The 19,668-nt window shown below is 48.2% G+C and overlaps 1 protein-coding gene across 4 annotated transcripts in view; it reads right to left on the reverse strand.

Annotated features, from left to right (window-relative positions):
* Positions 1-2,090: 2,090 nt before the first annotated feature.
* SV2C (synaptic vesicle glycoprotein 2C) overlaps positions 2,091-19,668 on the reverse strand; it is a 206,287-nt gene continuing 188,709 nt past the window's right edge. For all 4 annotated transcript variants that reach the window (XM_023618157.2, XM_070233384.1, XM_070233385.1 and 1 more), the window contains one exon: positions 2,091-10,003. In XM_023618157.2, the coding sequence (XP_023473925.1) occupies positions 9,820-10,003 (184 nt within the window). In that variant the 3' untranslated portion in view covers positions 2,091-9,819. The remainder of the gene's footprint in view (positions 10,004-19,668) is intronic.

Below are 19,668 nucleotides of genomic sequence, written 5' to 3' on the forward strand. Positions count from 1 at the left end.
GGAGAGAGGGTTTTAAAGAGGTGATTAAGTTCAAACGAGGTCATTAGGGTGGGTCCTAATCCCATGACTGGTGCCCTTATTAGGAGAGGAGATTAAGACACAGACAGACACCAAGAGAAGACCATGTGAGACCCAGGGAGAAGACAGCAGTCTAAGGCCAAGGAGGAGGGCTCAGAGGAAACCAACCCTTTCTGCATCTGGTCTTGGACTTCTAGACTCCAGAATCGTGAGAAAATAAGTTTCTGTTGTCTAAGTTCGTTCCAGTCTGCAGTGCTTGTTCTGGCAGCCCTAGCAAATTAATATAGATAAGGACAGCGAGTTCATCTCACCAGTGTCTATAAGCAGGAAAAGATATTCCTTGAAAACTGATGTTGGCTTGCTTAACACATGGATGGCTAGGAATTTCACATTTGGGGTTTTTCAGCCATTGTTCTGGGCCAGGCCTGTGGATGCTCCCTCAGACCTCACAATGATCCTTACCAAATGCATCTGCAGCCCAGCATCTTCTGGTGAGTTCCCACGCTTGCCGTCACCCCTGACGCTACTAGGGTTTTGCAGCCTGCGGAGTCGTCTTTTCCCTCATGGTAGATCCTCATCACGAACCAGGAAGGAAAGGGAAGGGGGCAGATGGTAACTTTTCCTAAATACTGAATAGGTTCTGGATCTGGTGGGCGGGGGCCTGGAGAAAGGGTGAAGGCCTATATGGGGTGATAGGCTGGGTATTTCCAGTCTGCTGGGGGAGGGAAAAGGTGGAACAAAGTTGCTACAGCAAAATGAGAGGATATGCGGGGGTGCGGTGGAGAGAGTGGAGGGGTACCAGGGCAGAGAGAAAGAACAGCCTGCAGAGGGAGTGACTGCACAGCCTATAGGGTAGCGCTACTCAACAGAACTTCCCGTGAGGATGAAATGTCCTGTATCTGCGCTGTCCCATAGGATAGCCACTACTCACGTGGTAATTGAGCACCTGAAATGTGGTTGAGTGTGACTGAGGCACTGAATTCTTAATTCCATTCTGGCTATTTTCACTGTAAATATGAATAGCTACACGTGGCTACAGTCTTAGCACAGTTCTAGAGCTCGGGGCCGGCTTTACCTGCTTGCTCAATAGCTACCTTCCCCTTCCCGGCTCACGTGGCCCCAGTCGTGTCCAGGCAGTCAGAAGCCGTGCGCTTCAGGGGAGAGCGAGCTGCTCCCAGGGTCTCTGGGGAGAGGTGAATCTTGATTAGTGTAAGCCAGTTACAATAATTATTTAGAATATAATTACTCTCCTAAACCTAGTCACTGGTTTAGGAGTAGGCAAATGATGCAAATCCAGCCAGTGAGACATAGGGGGAAGTCTGCTGGAGGAGTCTGGAACGTTCCCCTCGGTCTTAGAAAGTGTCATAAGGAGGGGATAGTCCCTCTGCTGGCCCTTGGGTTCTCTTGTGAGGATCTAATGCTTAGAATTGCTGGAACCATCCCATGCCCATAAGGGGACAAAAGCCAGTAGCTGAGGATGGCTGATCTAAAACACGGAAAGAACGTGGGTCTTCAGTGATGCGGCATGTCATAACCAGCCTTGGGACTGTCCTACCTCCTTTGTTCTGCGAAGCAACAATTCCCTTCATTAGTAAAGATATCTGAAGCTGAGTCTTCTGTTAAATGCAATCGAAGTATTGTTTTGGGATTAGCAAATCCATGGCAGGCAGCCTGCATTTCTGCCTCCAATGCCAATGCTATAAAATACAGCACTTTTCTCATCTTTCTTCTGAAACGAATGCTGCAAGCAGCCACTACCGATCAGCAGGAGTTAATGTGCCACATAACAATGTGTTCGCTGTTCCTGTTCTAGGACAAAAGAACTCGAGCATCTGCTTTGCCACAAACACCCCCACAAACGTTTTCTTCCCAATGGTCCTGGCTAACAATTGGAAAGTGTTCCTGCAATATCAACGATACCTCAATGCCCATGACACGCCAGCCCACAGAAACAATTCACATAAGTCTGAGTCAAGGGAAACAGGTTTTCTTTATGACCGAGGACATAAAGAAAGGACTTATTTTTTAAGGATCCATTCGTGCTTGGAAGGGAAGTCAGTCACACAGCAGTCTTTATTTGAATATAATGGAGCAAAAAATGCTCTTTTATTAATCTGATGTACATTAAATATCTTTGCAGCTGTTACATGAATATTAGGTATCTGGCGTATAAATGTGTACACACTTCCACATTTGATAGCTTTCCGCTGCACACAGGGCGTCCTGCACGGTGCATGCCCTTTCACAAGGAGACGCATGGCTGTCTCGCGACATTTGTTAAAACACGCTTGGTCAAACATTTTGGCAATCGGGAATCAGACACAGAGGAGCATACCAGAAAGATGAGTTCACAACAGGACCAGTTGTACTTAGGATGAAAACTCCAGAAACCTGAAACAGAACTTATTGGAGTTCACACATGCAGCACACAGATACGGTACAATCGGGGTAACTGGAACATTCACAGCAGGAGGTCTTACAGAGCAGTAAAAACAGAAAAGAAACAAGACAAAATAAAGCAAAACGCCCAAACGTCAAAACCAAGGACAGGCCCACTGCCAAGCTCTCAGTGCAAAGAAGAGGATTGCGGGTTAGCGTGGGTCCAAATGGAGCTTCACCGGAAACAAAAGCTCTTCTAGGACCTTGTCCACAGTATCTAGACATTGGTGAAGGACACAGGATCTGTTCAACACGGTCCTGATCAGGGTGAGGCTGCATTACGGCATTCTGGACGCTACGAGAGCACAGATCAAGAAAGAACACTTCTTCTTTCTTCTGTTTGATTTAGGACACAGACTCAGTACAATAAACCCATCACAATAGTGGTGGAAACGAGATGAAGCCAATCTCTCCGGTTCCATCCAGGCAGGCCTGGGGACTGTCAAAGGTAAGGAAGGAGTTTCCCTCCTGGACGCCTACTTGGGGTGAGAGGGGAGACACTTCGTGACTTCAAACGAGTTTATTTTTGTTTACATAGCCTAACGGCCAATTTACTGCACATTCTCCCTGAAGGTGGGTCCTATGCTGAGTGGATACAAAGGGAGAAAGAAAGCCTTTGTGTTCTGATGTGAGGTTGAGCTTGCTAAGTCTTTCCTTCCCTCGGGCTTATGGGCAACGCTGACTGCAAACCCACCGGACTTAACTGGGTTTGGCCTAGGTCTTTGCAGTGGGAGCCACGTACTGGTCAGGGTTTTAGGCGGCCGTGTGCAGGCAAACGATGAACAGCCGTCTGGGGGGAGGAGCCTGATTTGTAGAGCTTGTGGATTGCCATGGTACAAATACTCTCATCACGGCCGATTTCAAGCTACAGATGTGATGTCACCGAACCCAAAGTTGGGAAGATGTGCACAGCAGCACACCATTGTACAGCATTTCTACCATACAGACCCAGCAGGCATACATTAACTCCAAGGCATCGATAATACTAAAAGGGAGTAAGTAATCAGAAAGGGATGAGTTTTGAATATTTATTATCTTTGTTTTTAAATGTATTTAATTCTAAGTTTACACAATTTAATTTTTATAGCGGCTGTGTTTCTCAACTGGCTCACAAAATTCCTGAAACAGTTGGCCCTGATGAACTGGTGTGAGCTTGTTCCAGCACATCGCTGGCGTTCGATGGCTTTGGCCCCTGTGAGCAGCCTCGGCCAGTCACTCTCCAGGCTGCTTAGGACCCCACGTCCCTGCTTCTAGGGTAGGCCACTGGCTTGCTGTGAAACCCTGTCTGAGTCCGAACAGAGGGCTGAGAGCTGCTTTCTCCTCCTCGTTCTGGGCACTCTGGGCTCTAAGGGGACATGGAAGGTGGTAGGGTAGGCGGAGAGGGGACAACCTCTGCAATTACAGCATTTAAATCTGAATGGACAGCACCCAGCCTTCAGCACCAAGGAGGACCCTCTGTAGGCCTGGGGGAGTGGGTCCACCTCCCACAGTCGATGACTTCCAAGAACCTCGCTGCAGCTTCCTCATGTTTCAGGAGTCAAATGCTCTCAGACTTCTGCCCCAGAAACGAGCCTCTCTGATTTCACGCCAGTGGTGCCCATCCCATCCCCCAGCGGAGTTGAGAAGCAGCTGGAAACCTAGCCCAGCACAGGGAGCTGTGTCAAAGCCACCAGTCTAGAGCTCACAGCCCTGCACCCCCTCCCATCCAACGTGTCCTCCGCCCTCTGGGCCTCCACTGCAGGCAGGGGCGGCACATTCTTGACTCCCAAATGCCCCAGCAAAGTTCGGCCTTGCTTTTGCACACTGCTAGAGTCAAGAGGTGATGAGAGGAGGAGAGGAGGAAGAAGAATAGAGGGGAGAGGATGGGAGTGTGTACCGCCCGGAGGAGGTAAGGAGGAGAGCGCCGTGGGCTCTCAGAGGGGACCGTGGAGGGTCAGTGCCAAGCGCCCTCTCTCTGCTCTGCCTCCCCTCAGGCCCCAGAACCCCGAAGATCTTTTGCAGCTTCCAGACACCTTGTGACAACCATGCACTGGTTTTAAACTGAAATCTGAAAATCTCCTGCTACTGACTGTCAGAACCTGTTTTCTGGGTGGCTTATCTGCTGAGGGTCGAGGGGACAAGCTGCCTGAGGAGATCGGCAGAGACAGTGGACTCGGTCACACGTCTCTGCAATCAGAGAGGGAACCCCAGCAAGCTGGGGCCGGGGGAAAGGGCAGCAGCAGAGGGACGAGGGAAGTGCTGACTCCACTCAGGAGGGAGGGAGGGGAAGTGCCAGGGCTGCCGGCTTGGGAACAGACCCGCCAGCCCCCCACCTTGAGTTTCAGGCCATAAAAAGAACATCTCGGAAGAAATGGGGACTTTAAAAATGAAAATCTGTATAAAACTGGGGCTGTCTTTATAGGGCTGCTGATTCTCCTCCTTGAATCGTACCTTCGTGGGATTTCCTGTTGAGACTTTTACAGAAATTGCACACGTGTGGCTCCATTTTTCTCAGTTTCCAAGGACTGGCTAGCCGTCCCTCCAACAGAGGCCAAGCAGTTTGGGGGCTTTCTCCTCCTGTCAAAGATTTCCCAATTTCTGAGTAGCTCCTGCACTGCCCATCACAGGCTATTACTTCTCTTAAATTTGGAAAAATAACACTTTGTGTTTGTGGGGAGGGGGTTTCAACATGTAATGGGGTCAGCATGAGGCCCCCATCATGGAGGGTTTCTCTTTCACTTCCTGTTTCCCCTGCCCCCATTTAAGGGTGGACGACCTGCTGACAGCACAGAGCCTCAGCCCAGCGCAGGGAGGCGCTCCTCAAATGCTTCTGGAAGAATTCCACAAGCCAACAGGAGATGGGGGAAGCCTCTGCCCAGCTGCCTCCCTGGCCCCGCCCTGACAGCCGTAAACAACGGCCTAAACAGACCATGAACAGCATCCTCATAACTCCAAATCCCGATGACTGAACTGGCTCTAGGTAATGTTCGAGAAAGACTGAGGAAACCCCGGCCGTGGTGAGACTGTCGATGCAGGAATGGTCAGGAGTTGGAGGAAGAGAACGTGCCATGGAGAGCTGTCCTCCTTGCCTGGAATGATGAGGGACACACAACACATCCAGGAGACGCCGACAGTTTTCTTTGACTACATTACACAGAATACGGGAGAAGCTTTACTCAAAATACACTTCGCTTGGCAGACACAAAAACTGTAGGAAATGTACCGTCCACTTCAGAGTGCCCTCCTGTGCCGAGTGCTTTTTGTTGTTGCAACGTGACAGGTGTTTTTGTAGGTCTGGTAAGTGGACTAAGGTCAGCATGTCATGGGGTTAAAGGAAACCCAAATACAGCCAATATACACCTTAACCACTAACCAGTTGTCTTTCTGTGATACCAGGTGAAGGCCAAATTCAGACATTCCGGCTTCAGAGCCTGTAATGCATATACAGGTGAGTTGTTTTATTGAAAAAATAGGTAAAGGCCATTTTGATATTAAACAGAAAAAAATGGAGAATATCATATTCTATTTTTGTTGGCAGAGGCAATCAGAAGGTGTTCCCGTGGAATGCTTTTAAAATGATCCCAGGGCTTAGAAAGTCTCGCTGTGCCTGAATCTCTTCTCTGGAACCTTCTCAATGATGTCTTAGACCCTCTCTTCTGTCACTACCTTTCCCATCTCTCCCTTGATATCTCAAGACACTCAGAGAAGTGGCTAAGCAGTTTTTGGTGCAAACCTGAACTCTGATTTCATGAGATTTGTAAATAAAGGTGCATTTGCCAACTTTGGTGAAATCACTTAAAAGACTGTTTCTGACGGCCTCCGTCTACTAAAGACCACGTTTCAAGAGTAAAACGGGGTAGAGAGTCCGGGGAGCTCCAAGACACGGCCTTTGCAATAGTACTGCGATCAGAGAGTCTTCTAACCGTGTGTATCTGCTGGCGGGGGGTGGGAGGGGGTCCCTTTCCTGGGCAGGCAATGATAACTGTCAAGCCAGTGTGGAACGGAGATGATGCTCAGGATCCTAAAAAGCTGGCAGCACAAACATCACAGGAACTGTGTTCTCTGGACTACTCCACAGGGGCTTCCCAAACCACTTTCTGAGCTCCTGCATGCTTGCCTATTTCCTAATTTTTCAGTTTCTAAACTAAACCTACTTGGCCCTTGTAAAGATGAGGTTAGCATCAGAAGAAGGTAGTTAATAAGATGAAGCCATTTTCATGAAGATCCTCTAGAATCTTGCACTAGTTGCAAGTCTATGCTCAACAGACGGGGAAACTGAGGACCAGAGATGTTCAGTGCCCTCCATTCTCCCCAGCAAGATCTGGGTCTCTGTTGGCTGGTGGTGGAGCTTGGCCTAGGACCCTTCCATCTTCTCTCTGGGTGTCACATGATCCCTGGCTGCTGGGTTTGGCTTCCAAGGCAGCAGGGTTGAAGGCGAGCTGGGTGCTGTAAGACCCATTACTTGGGGTGTAATGTGGTACAGGATTTACAGTTTAGAGCAGCTGAGTTTTTTTTCCTACTGAGAGGACCCAGCGATAATAAAAGGATTCAGGAGCATTCTGGATGGATTCCAAAGAGCTGTGAGGAAATTTTAGACAGAAAGGGAGTTAGAGATATCGGAGCAAGTGGGACTGTCCCCTAGGCTCTCTCTTTGCACGTACTCGCGTTTTCCTTCCACTGTGGATGAAACGGGAGGCTGGTTGCATGTCCTGTGCCAGTTGCCATTCGGATAGAACTGAGAGTTTCTGTTTACTCGCACGGCTGTGTCTTACTCCAGCCAACCCAGGACAAGCCAGACAGGCCACACCACATATTTGGGAACAACCTGAGCTCTCTCGTAGGGAATCAGGGTGATGGGAGCAACATGGGGGAGGCAGAGAAAACTGCACGGAAGGTGGAAGAGGTGGTGACCAAGAAGGTTTGTGACCACAGACTGTCCAGGAAATTAGAATAGACCCCTCTTGGGCCACCTGGGGGGCTCGGATTAGGTGACAAGAAGGCCAAGAAAAGCCCTTCTGGAGAGGCACGCTGGCAGGTCTCAGGAGGTGGGGTTCTGCTGGTTCCTCCTATTCTGACCCAACTCAGCGTGCGAGCAAAATTCCGTGTACACTGCGCTCTGCAGCTTGGGAGATATTTTATGCATTTAGAGCCACAACAGACATTTCTCAAAGTAAGGTGGCCCAGGGAGCAAAGTTAACCATCATGGAAGGCTCAAGAGCGGCCTCCGTGCCCATTTCTATCTTCTGTTGAATGGCTTGACGGGGACACACATCCCACGTCTGCGGTTATCACTGCGCGTGCTACGTTCAACTAGAAAAACCTGCTCAGGTCCCCAGATAGGTCTTTTTTAACAAGATAAATCAAGGGGTAGGTAGGTGGGGAACAAATACCTATGGAAGAGGAGTAACAGAAGGGTACCTTCTTGGGTTGTCTGACTGCCATCTTTGTCCTCCAATAAATCACAGGAGGGGGCAGGCGGGGCAGGGCAGGGGAGGAGGGCAGGTTCTGTTTCTTCCCTGCTTTGCTGATATCAGTCTCATAGATCTCATCTAGTTTTTATTGAGTTTCCTTCTTCCTGCCACCTTTGTAGCTTTTGGCTTGAACTTTCCTGATGTTCTGGCTCTGAGCCTGTGTCCCCAGGGAAGCACCTTCTTCCTGCCAGCCCCCCACCCCAGGCTGCCCCCTCTACAGACTCGAACTACTTTAAGGGGGAGGTGATTAATAGCTTATGTTAATGAAAGCAGCTTTTCAGGGAATCTGAACCCTGCAGTCTGGAGCTCCAGGAGGATCACTGCGGGGTGGGGTGGGGGGAGCAGGGAGGCAGAGTGGCCTCTGGGGTTAAGACATCTTTGGATGTAATGACTACTGCAAACAAAGGCAGTCCCCTCCCCGAGGCCCCAGGGCTGTGGCCTGCTGGAAATGCCTATAATAAGTAATGAAGATAACCCTCTAACAGGACAGAGAGTAAAAAAGGAATGTTTTGATATGGGATTTATTCCTGGCTGCTGGTCATCACTGCAAGTCTACAAGGAGGCTGCCAATTTCAAAGAAGATGAGTAAAAAGGACAAGCTTGGAGGAGGGGCAGGCCCGAGGGGTGAGAAGGTCACGGAGCTGCCAGCCCGTGGGAATGTCCTGCTGACCTCTCTCTTCCAGGCCCGGCAGATTCAGAGGTAAAATGAGCAGCCAAAACCCACCAGGAGATGCTGCCGTTGTCTGCTAGAGGGGCCCTTGGAGAATGGCAGGCTGTGATTTCACACAGAGCCGGCAGCCAGGAACACAGTGCCCAGTGCCCCAGCCCAGCGGAAACTGGAGGAACGGGACCCACTTCAGTGATGCCAGCCAGAAAGTCCAATATCAACTACCCGGGGGCACTGTTCCTCAGGAAAGTGGTACCCTCGAGGTATCATTTTGCATTTCCAAATGGCTTTAGGTGTGAATTTCTTCCTAACTTGCAATGTATAACTCAGATGACTGACAGTCTCTGGACTGGAGAGAGTCTGGATGGCCGGCGGGACCAGGTAGGCAGACCCAGGTTTTAGAAGGTGGCTTTCTTTCCTTGCACCTGCTCTCTGGCAAGACGAGCGGCAGCTGGGGGAGGTGGGGAGACGCGGGGTAAATGGAGGCAGAAGCTCTCTTTCTCTGATCTGATTTTCTGACATTCTGATCCACATGCCACAATCACAGACACTGACGGTCCCTTTTCCTCCTATTTTTTAGAAGTTTAATTGGGCTTTCCGGCAGAAATCTTGCTTATGCAGCTCACTCAGATCTTTGCAGCGAAGTGCACAGCCTTTATTTTTCTTGTTAGCGGAGTCACCTCAATTGTCATGCCTGAAAGAGCCCCACCCAGCTCTGTTTGGTACCACATGGTTTTCTTTGAAAGGCCCTGCTGTCACAGCAAGAATTGCTGGGTATCCTTTTCTAAGTAAACAGGAAATATCACTCTGTTTGAAAAAAAAAAAAAAGGAATCCCTCTCCTCAGCACAAATACAATTATATGCCAACTTAGATTTCCTGTGGATGTTGAAACAGGAGCAGGATCTATTTCTTACGGCAGCACAGTCCTCTTCTGAGCTTCTGAACCTTCACTGAGCAGAAGCTTAGGGAGGCCCGGCTGACTAGAACATTTGAAAAAATGCTTCCATTGATTCCTGGGAGGCAGTAGCATCGCAGTTAGGAAAAATATCAATGCGTTAAAAAAAATGTGCAAAATCACATTGAAGGGGCAAGACATGCATGCATCTGAATTTTAGTCACAGCAAGAGTTAGCGTTCTGATATTTGACCACCTTTTTATAGTTGAAACATCTGAAGCCTTGAGTCAGTCGGGAGGGTTGACACAGGGCAGGAGAAAGAAACACAGGACGGATGGCTTTTTTCCCGTTACATCAAGACCTGGGTTCGTGTGTCCGGCAGGCGCAACCCCACCAGTCCTCCGCACACAAGCACGGTGGAGGCCAGCAGGATGGGGATGGCTTTAGTGATGCTGACCAGGGAGCCGAAGATTAGGTTTCCAAGGACGGTTGCTGCTTTGCATAGGGCATTCAAGAAGCCAAAGCCTGTTGCCCTGCAAAAGAGAGAGAGACAGACAAGGTTGAGAAAGTGACTTCCAAGATTCCACCTTCAGACACAAGCATCCTACATGGTGATTTTCAGTGATCTGCAAGTAGATTGTTGTGTGCATCATTAGAGTAAATAAACAAATGCTCGTGGGCACCTCTGGAGGTTGAGAACCCCAGCTTTTGGTACTTCAAAAAGCTGAAGGAAGGGTTCCTTCAGCCCTCTGCTGACTTTCTCACCACCTCGACTGATTCTTATTATGCCCATGTGTTCTGATTTATCACGAACAGAAAAGGAAAGGAAATTGCAGAGCAAAAAAAGTCTCTCTTCTCTTGCAGAGTTAAATTAAAATGTATGACAATATATTTCTTTAGATTTTTTTTATACGCCCTTATTTCCTCTTAGCTTAATTAATGTGCAAGGTTTTAAATAGCAAAAGCCCATGGGATTTTCAGAGAAAATCAAGGGTGCCTGGGTTGCATTCCGCCTCTCTCTGGTACCGTGGAGGTGAACCATCGTATCTCTTCCCAAACTTTTTGGCAGCAGGAAGGACCGGACACCAGCCTGGGCAGCTCACCAACGAGCTGGTGCAACATTTCTTCTCTGCTCCTCAGAGTTCTATGTGAGAAATTAAGTCCAAGAAAATCTTATAGAGAAGAATCCGACTGTAGGCCTAGAGAGATCTTGGCGTACTCTGCTAGCAGTTAAGATGTGCAGGTAGTACATAAATGAGACACATCCCATTTCTGATGACAGTCTTTGGAAAAGAAATATTTTGCTATCTTCACGTGTGTTGAATGTGCCTTTCCTGTGGTCTTCTTGGTAGGGAACTTCGTCTTGTTCAGGGAGTACCTATACCACTGACATCATGAGACGATGATGTGAATTTCCTCTGCCTTTATGCCGGTTCACCGTTTTTGTCTGTCACTGGGTACACGTGTGTATTAAAGGCACACTCAATGCCAGGTAATTGCTGGATACATTCTCCCCCCTCCAGAGGGAAATGCATTTCACACGCTGTAAAATGCAGCATTTCGTGCACATCTTTCTTTGATTTGTAAACTTGTAAGTGTGGTTTCTCTTGGATTGTCATAACAACGATTCACCAATACTTGTGTTGTCCCTAGTGATATCTGCTACAATTGTAGACGTTTATCGTGGTTGTTATCCAGCCATGCCCCTGCCCGCACCATAGGAAAGGAATACGCATTCCTCCTGCGCCGCAGGAACTGGCCTGTGGTTAGCGCAGGACCAATGATTTCTCTGGTAAGATCAGACCCGAAAGGGAGCAGCAAGCGCTGACTTTCTTTCTGGCCAAGACACCTAGAAGGTGGAGCCAGCAGGTTCTGCGGTGCCGCAAAGTTGCCGGCTCTTTGATTCTGGAAGGGGTGTAAGGGAACCTCTGACTGAGAAACAGGAACTTCTTGAGAAGAGGGGAAGCTAATTCTGTATTCTTCTTCTTTTTGGTTTGTTTTTAAACATGGAAACTAGTAATAACAAGGACCACCAGAAAGATAAGGAGATTTCATACACCGATAACCACGCAATTGCTTGAGGCCACATGTTGGGTACCACAGAAGGACGTCACCATCCCCTCCTCCCCCGCCTCCATGGAGATGATGCCAGGAGGATGACCTGCCGTTTTTTTTAATTAATAGACTTTGTGGAGCAGTTTTAGGTTTCCAAAAAGAATCGAGTGAAAAGTAAAGAGGGTTCCCATATACCCCCTCGTCCCCACCCGTATTATTAACATCTCAGTGTGGCACATTTGTTACAATTGATGAGCCAATATTAACCAATTATCATCAACTGAAGTCCTTAGCTTACACTAGGGTTCACTCTCTGTGTTGCATATTCTGTGGGCTGAGAAATGCACAGTGTCTCCACCGTCACAGGATCCTACAGAAGGCCAGTTTCCCTGCCCCGCAGTCCGCAGTCATCCCTCCTTCTCTCCACCCTAACCTCTGGCAACCACTCATCTTTTACTGTCTCCATAGTTTTGCCTTTTCCAGAATGTCACACAATTGGAATCATACCGTTGTAGCCTTTTCAGATTGGCTTCTTTCAATTTTTTTAAACTACATTTTAGTTTCTAGATTCTAGAGTCATAAATTACCAAATACATCTTATGGTAGCAAGATAAGCTGTCTTGTTCCGGGAGAAATGGCTTGTGTGCGTGTTGCTGATAAGAGAAAGGAAAACATTCTTCTGTGTGAAGACGTCTCTCAAGGCTGAAACTGCAGAATGACCCGCACAGAATTTATACCTGGGTTAAAATAACTGTATTTTCCCGAACCATAAACCTCTGGGATAACAGAATGGTATAAAATGCCAGCGGCTATCTCTTATTATGGAAACTGTAACGGAGGAACGGACGACTGCCTGAGCTTCTGCGCAGCACTAAGACCCATCAGCAGCATCTGGGATCTGAAGCTTCTAAAAAGACCATGAAGTCCTTATTTCCTAAGAATCTCCGTTTTCATTTACCAAGCAGAGGCAGTTTTTCAGATGAAAATCTAGTGTGGATGCAGAGCACATAGGCTCCTTAAATTGGTGTCGGCATTCGAGAAATTGTGACTGTCCTTTCCTTGGATAACTAAATTATTTCTTCAAATACTTGCAGCTGGAAGTTTTAGTTTTCTATGCGTTGGAGGCACAGCTGTATTAGAAAAATCATTCTCAAAGTGGCTCTCCCTTGGGGGTTATCTGTTTATAAAACAAACAAGCTTTTAGCTCCTTTATTCCCTTGCTCTTAAAGGAAGGCCATTACTTCTCCAGACACAAGAAAGCACAAGTCACCTTGTGCTCCTAAAGTCCCTGGAGGGTGGGGAGCTCAGAGCACGCAGAGGCCCCGCCTGCTGACTGCTCAGCAGCGGGACAGGGTACTGCATTCTTGTTTGGACCAAAGATGTTCCATGCCTTCTCTGAACCAACAAGCACCGAAGAGAGAGAATGACACGATCTATTGTCTTTCTATAAACTTCATCCCCGTTCCTCCGCCTCTCCAGCCAGAATCCTTTGTTTTCAGTTCTTGCTAACCCTATCTATTTAAATCTTTTCAATGCAAATTCTTTTCCCAGACAGTGCCCTGTGGCTGCAGCAGCCCTGTTCCCATCCACCGGCCCTTCTCCCTGCACCGTTAACTGTTAACTCCCGTCTGAGAAGTGGATACTGGTGCAGGGAGCTGGTTTGCTCAGCGCTGTGGCTCTTTTTGCAGGGCCCTCACAATTCAGCGAGTTCTAGTTCATTTATATAATTTTATGTTAATTGGTGGCCAGGAAAAGGAAACCGCTGGCTCCTCTCTGGATAGAGTGAAGATAGTTTTGCCCTCATGTCCAGCCTCTTATTTGCTTTTTCTGACTTTAGTACAGGATCAGCTGTGGGTTTTTTGAGGCTCCTGGGAAGAAGAAAGGGACACTGAATAATAGCAGCACTCAGCAATGCCTGGCACACTCTGGCACCACGCCAGGACTAGCCGTTGTTTTAAACATTGGCCGAAATATCTGCCTCGGTGACCGATGAAACTGTTAGGGAAAAAAAATTAAATTCTATATTTTGAAAAGGACTGAAATGTGTACATCCAGACTCAGCTCACGGAATTTACCTAGTAAAGGGTAAAATGTGAGCCTTCTCTGTGTCTAGGCCCAATTTTTGGAAAGGAACTTTTTCTGGCCAACTCAGTCAAATCATGGGTAGAAACTACTCAGCGTGGGGCATTTTGGAAAGTGCAGGCCGTCCTTAAATCAGGAATACACTGTGACCTAAGATTCATCTGGAAGATGGCTATTTAAAAACAGAATGACTTTTATTTTTCTCACAGAAACAGTATTACCAATGATGGCCAGGTTCCCAGGTTAACTGAAAAAAAGCTATTTTAACATAGACTCCATCTGAGCTATCGGACTGCAATGCCAAGAGCACTAAAAGCCCCTTGAATATTTGTCTAATAAGCAAATTGGTCCTTAACATTGTCCTAATTAACACATTCTCCTAGGCGTGTACTCATTTAACAGTCACTCTTTAAGCATCTGTTATGTAAAGCACTGTGCTAGGCACAGGGACCCCAAAATGAGTAAGATGAAGTCCCCTTTTGCACTAAGACAGATGTGAAGAGAGCAAGATAACATGACCTGTTGGGTGCAGCGATAAAGACACCCACCTGGACTATGGCTGATGGGGGGATTGCACACAGAGGATGGGAAGTGACCTCAGGCCAGGGTTGGGGGCAGTTGAGGGATGGCTTCTCAGAGCCAGTTGAAACAGGTAAACACTTAGCCACTGATGATTACATACTAGTAACTAAAGGTTTTTCTTTTTTTGCTATTACTGATTATCGTTTTTATTTATTTCCTCGCCCATAGTTAACTGTGCTGCTGAGGCAATATGCTATCTGACTCCCTGTAGGCTCCTATAGATAACATCTCCCTGGAGCCTGGTCACCATGGCAATGGGTGTGGGAGCTGCTTTTCAGGAATTAGGACCCCTTGTCCACTTCAGGCGGGTTGAGACCACCAACCCATCAACTGGGCCCACACAGATGCCCCGTTAGGGACCGTTTGACGTCAGGAGGCTAAAAACTCCACCCTCAGATCATGCTAACGTCGCCATTTTGTGAACATGCATCCTATGAAGAGGCATGGGGTCTGACTACGCTTGTGCAGCTCACCAATTACCTCACCTCTCCTCACCTCCAATCACCTATCTCCACACTTGAGACCACCTTGCCCCAAACCCCATAAATATGCCTGAGTCCTCATTTTCGGAGGGGCGGATTTGAGACTCGCTCTCCCGTTTCCTCACTTGGCTGCCTTGTGATTAAACCCTCTCTCTGCTGCAACCTCGTCGTCTTGGTTCTTGGCTTTCTGGGCGAGGGGCAAAAGTGAACCTTGTTCAGCAACACCATGTTGTTTACGTTTTGTTTAAAATGAAACGGTTGAGCATATAACTGTTATTTCTGTAACCATACCGTTGGATAATTAGGAGCTTTCCAAATCTGGGGGAACATAAACGGTATTGCAATGAGCACCATCCTGTAGAAGACCTCCTTGGTTTGGACGTGCTCATTAGGGAGCACCAGGCAGTGCAACACAGCCGCGGAGAATGGTTACGATGTGGTGGGGGAGGCCGAGGGCATGAAGACGAGAGGAATCCTGTCCAAAGGCCTCACCCAGCCTCCTCCTCTCCCTGCTCCAGCTCTTAAGCACTCCTGTTAACTCTGCTTTACCCAGCTCATTCTCACCAGAGGCAATCATTTTCTCACCTAAGCTGAATCATTTCCTTCTCTTCCAACTCTTGTTATCTGACTCCGGGCAGAGCCCCTCCCTCCTGCTCCCCTCTAAGGGATGGCTGTACCAATCTCAGGGATCTCCTATCTGGATTTAGCCTGACTTAGGTCCCGCCACATCTCTGGATGGGCTGTGTGGCTTTTACACTCACTCACATAACCCCTTTCAGGACTGCATACAAAACTTGTGAAACGAACTAAGGAATTTCCCAATGTTTTCAAAATGTGTTAGAGGGAGACTTCTGTCATGAGCCTTTTAATGGGCATTAGTTGGGCCATGTTTGTTTATTGATGCCAGACTATCACCTTGTTTTTTCAGAGGAAAAAACCCAAATTTCACATTCTTAAGTCAGAAAAGACTGAATTCAATTGCTTTCGGATCTTCAAAGAAAGAGAAAGTTTGTCTTGTCCAAGTAGGTGGTGAGTGTATGCGTGTGGGCTGTTTCTCCTCCTTAACCTGGGCAACCTACACTCCTGCAAGCAGGGCTGTCCTTACTCACACACGTGGAGAAGGACTTACCTGGGGCTGGTGGGCCGAGAGGAATCCTTGGCCAGAGCAGCCCCTCATCTCCCTCCCGCCCCCACCGCCAACAAGGGTCTTCCTGTTGCTTGTTCCTGTTGAAATGCAAATATCCACAGGCAGGTAATAATGGAAGGCTTTGTGTCTTATCATTTATCTGATAAAGCGAGCTGGGAAGTGAGCACCTGGCCCAGGGTGAGTAATCACAGAGTGAACGTGAGCACTGGGAGGCAGCCTGGAGGTCACCTGAGGCCGTGGCTCATGAACGTGGCTGCAGATCCCAATTGCCAGGTGAGCTTTTGCAGGGAGTGGCCCGTGCAGTCACACATCTGGGTTTGAGGCTAAGCGATGGGGGCAAGTTACTGCCCCTCTCTGAGCCTCGCTATCCTCCCCTGAAAATGGAGTAAAGTTCCCTACTCTTGTAGGACTGGCAGTGAGGATTAAATAGGGTTAAGTGAGGTCACCTAAACACTCAGCACAGAGCCGGCTCACCCTTCATTTCTCAGAGGAGGAAGCCATGTCCCAGAAAGGTTATAAAGTTATACCCTCAGGGCCAGCGCACGTTCCGCTTCTCGGCGGCCCATTGTTAAGGTTCGGATCCGGGAGCAGACATGGCACCGCTTGGCAAAAGCCATGCTGTGGTAGGCATCCCACATATAAAGTAGAGGAAGATAGGCATGGATGTTAGCTCAGGGCCATTCTTCCTCAGCAAAAAGAGGATAGGCAGTAGTTAGCTCAGGGCTAATCTTCCTCAAAAAAAAAAAAAAAGAAGTTACACCCCGCCCTTTTCTGGCAGAGCCAGCAGCTGAGTTCAGGTCTCCACACTATTGATGGAGAATGGGAGGGTGGAGGAAGAGGGCTTCCAAGAGGCAGTGCTTTATGGGGAAGGGGGCGCTGACACAGGAAGGATCGCATGTCACAGGCTGGATGGCAGGAGTGGAAGAGGGAAACGGAGGGCAGCGAGAGGGAGCTGAAGAGCAAGGCCTGCTCACTCATACTGGTCCCCATAGCTCACCCTGGAGAGTGGGGCTGGGCCCCACACAGAAAGCAAAACTACAGCCCACAACCAGCTGAATTTTGAAAAGCATCTTTCTTTCTTTCTTTCTCATTTATTCATTCACCCATTCACCTGGACTTACGGTAGTAAATAAGGAAAACAAAGTCCTGCCCTCAAGAGCTCCCGTTCTGGTGGAGGGAGAAGAGAGGAAACAAATAAATGTGCACCCTTACCTCCTACCATCACGTGGTCTGGTGGTAAATTTGCTTTAAAAGTATAAAAAGTATGAAAAGAAGTTGTCTCTATACCCATAGAATTTAAAACATGTCAATCATGAATCAACAGGCCAGAGATGGCTATGTGGGGCTTTAAATACAGTTCTAGAAGTCTGCACGAGAGGGTTTGGGAATGAACACAGAGACAATTTGTCATTAGTGACATGAGTGGTTGCTATGCAGTTGATTGGAAAGAATGTTCTGCCCTAAGCACGATGGATGGACAAGCATCCTCCAAGCCCAGCAACCTCAAACGGTACCCTTAGCATAGACTCCAGATTCTAGAGGCCACTGGTCCTGCACCCTGATACTTAAAGGTGCACTCTGCTGTCTGGCCAGCCCCAAGTCTGGTGGTCCTGCTATCAGCACTTCCATGATGTCCACGGCCCTCATGCGAGGGCTTGTTCGGTATCCAAAGGCAGGGAGCTGGACTCCCTGGAGTCAAGAACAGGCTGGATGACTGTTTTTGTGCCCATGTGCATGTCTGGTAGGATTGGCTGCCACTGGGGTGGGGTGGTGGGTGAAGGGGACACAGGCTCCCATCCCACACTCTCCACTTCTGACGGCCAGAGACAAAAAGGATCTGACCTTTGCTGAACAGCCAGAGGGGCTCAGGTCACATGAAATACAAACATATAAAATGAAGCAGGTGAAGGGACATGGAAGGCATACAGGTTGGTTAGATAAGATAGTTAAGGAAAGATTCCTTCATCTCAAAATCTTCAAAAAATAAAATAAGTGAGGTCTTTATTTTCATGACCACAGATGTAGCATCTCCTCATTTTATATCGCAAACAACGGAGGCACAGTTATGCTGAGTGGCTCCCCCAAGGTCACACAGCTGGTCAGTGAGAGATCCAGGATTAAAGACCTTCAGGATGGAGTGTGGGGAGGGAATAGGCAACTTCTCTGTCTAAACAAAACAGTCCTGAGAGGAGGGGCTTAGGCTGGTTAATTCTGGACAGATGTTTTGACTTCAGTTCATGAAGGAAGAGGACCATCCCTCAGCGCTGGGTGACGGCAGCAGCTGCCCAGGACCAGCAGAGAATAGCAGGTGGGAACAATCAGGGCTTTACTTTCAAATCCTTTCTGAGGTCATGTCTGAAACTATGCATGTGTAAGGGGGAAGGGAAGAGGCAGCCAGTGGCCCGAGAAAGGCAGGAGCATGGTGCTGAGAGAATTCCTGAGTCAGGCCTGCCGGGCTGAGGGGTTCTGCGCAGGGCAGCAGGCCAGCTTACAAGGTAGGAGCTCCTTGCCCTGAGCTCCATGGAGGAGGGGAAAATGACTACTGGGCCCAAGGACACAGGAAGTGTGAGCAGTGGAGCTCCGCCACGCCCACAGTGTGGCAGCAGGAAGTCACTGCCTGGATGCAGAAGGACACGCAGGCCAGAACTGAGAACCAAAATGAGCCAGAGCACGTGTCCTGGTACATGAGGTGGGTGATGTTTACGACTTTCAGGGGGTTTAAAATCTTGACCAAGAAGGGGAGAAAAAGAAGGGAGGTGAAGGATGGGGTCAATAAATGGTGGATAAATCCAGGTCAACCTATCGTTTCACATTCTTTACTCTTTGAAGATTCCAAGAGATGAAGGAAAAATTATTATTTTTCTCCTAGTTATAATTAGGGAGTGGGACGCCAACCAGCACTGACTGAACGCAATAAACAGAACGAATCTTCTGTTGGCATCTCCGAGTTCTATTCCTAAAGGAGGCTGAAAGCAATTCACTTGGTGGCAGGGCCTGACCTGGAGAAATGAAGGACAAAGGAAGCTTCCCCTGGACCAGTGGGTTAGATGGGTGGGGCTCCCTTCCAGATTTCTGGCAAGCTGGGGAATCTGTTCTATCTCTGGCACAGCGGCACATTCATACTCCCATCTAGCAGGAGAATCTCACACTTTTATCAGTTGCCCATTATCTACATTACGTATAACAGGCTCCCTGCTTATTTTATTATTTTTTTTGAGGAGGATTAGCCCTGAGCTAACATCTGCTGCCAATCCTCCTCTTTTTGCTGAGGAAGACTGGCCCTGAGCTAACATCCATGCCCATCTTCCTCTACTTTATATGTGGGACACCTGCCACAGCATGGCTTGACAAGCAGTGTGTAGGTCCACACCTGGGATCCGAACTGGCAAACCCCGGGCTGCCAAAGTGGAACATGTGAACTTAACCACTGTACCACCAGGCCGGCCCTGCTCCCTGCTTATTTTTGACACAGAAGAGAGGCTGCTGTGTGTAGGGCTGATGTAGAAATGATCAAAATACTATACAATGACTTGCATATTCAATAATGCCCAAACTTCAAAGATCTATCATTTTGCTCTGCTCTTCATCTCTTCCCTTATAATGCTTCTCGAAGCAATCCTGTCTTCCCAGTCTTGGTACCCGTCCCAGCCTCAAGGACAAATACCCGACTGTAACTATGTGACTTTCCTTTTTTTTTACTGAGTTAATGATAGGTTACAGTCTTGTGAAATTTCAGTTGTACATTAATGTTTGTCAGTCATGTTGTAGGTGCACCACTTCACCCTTTGTGCCTACCCCCCACCCCACCTTTCCCCTGGTATCCACTAAACCGTTCTTAGTCCACATTTTT

This window comes from Equus caballus, chromosome 14, assembly GCF_041296265.1.
Source record: "Equus caballus isolate H_3958 breed thoroughbred chromosome 14, TB-T2T, whole genome shotgun sequence".
In the NCBI taxonomy this organism is placed as follows: Eukaryota; Metazoa; Chordata; class Mammalia; order Perissodactyla; family Equidae; genus Equus; species Equus caballus.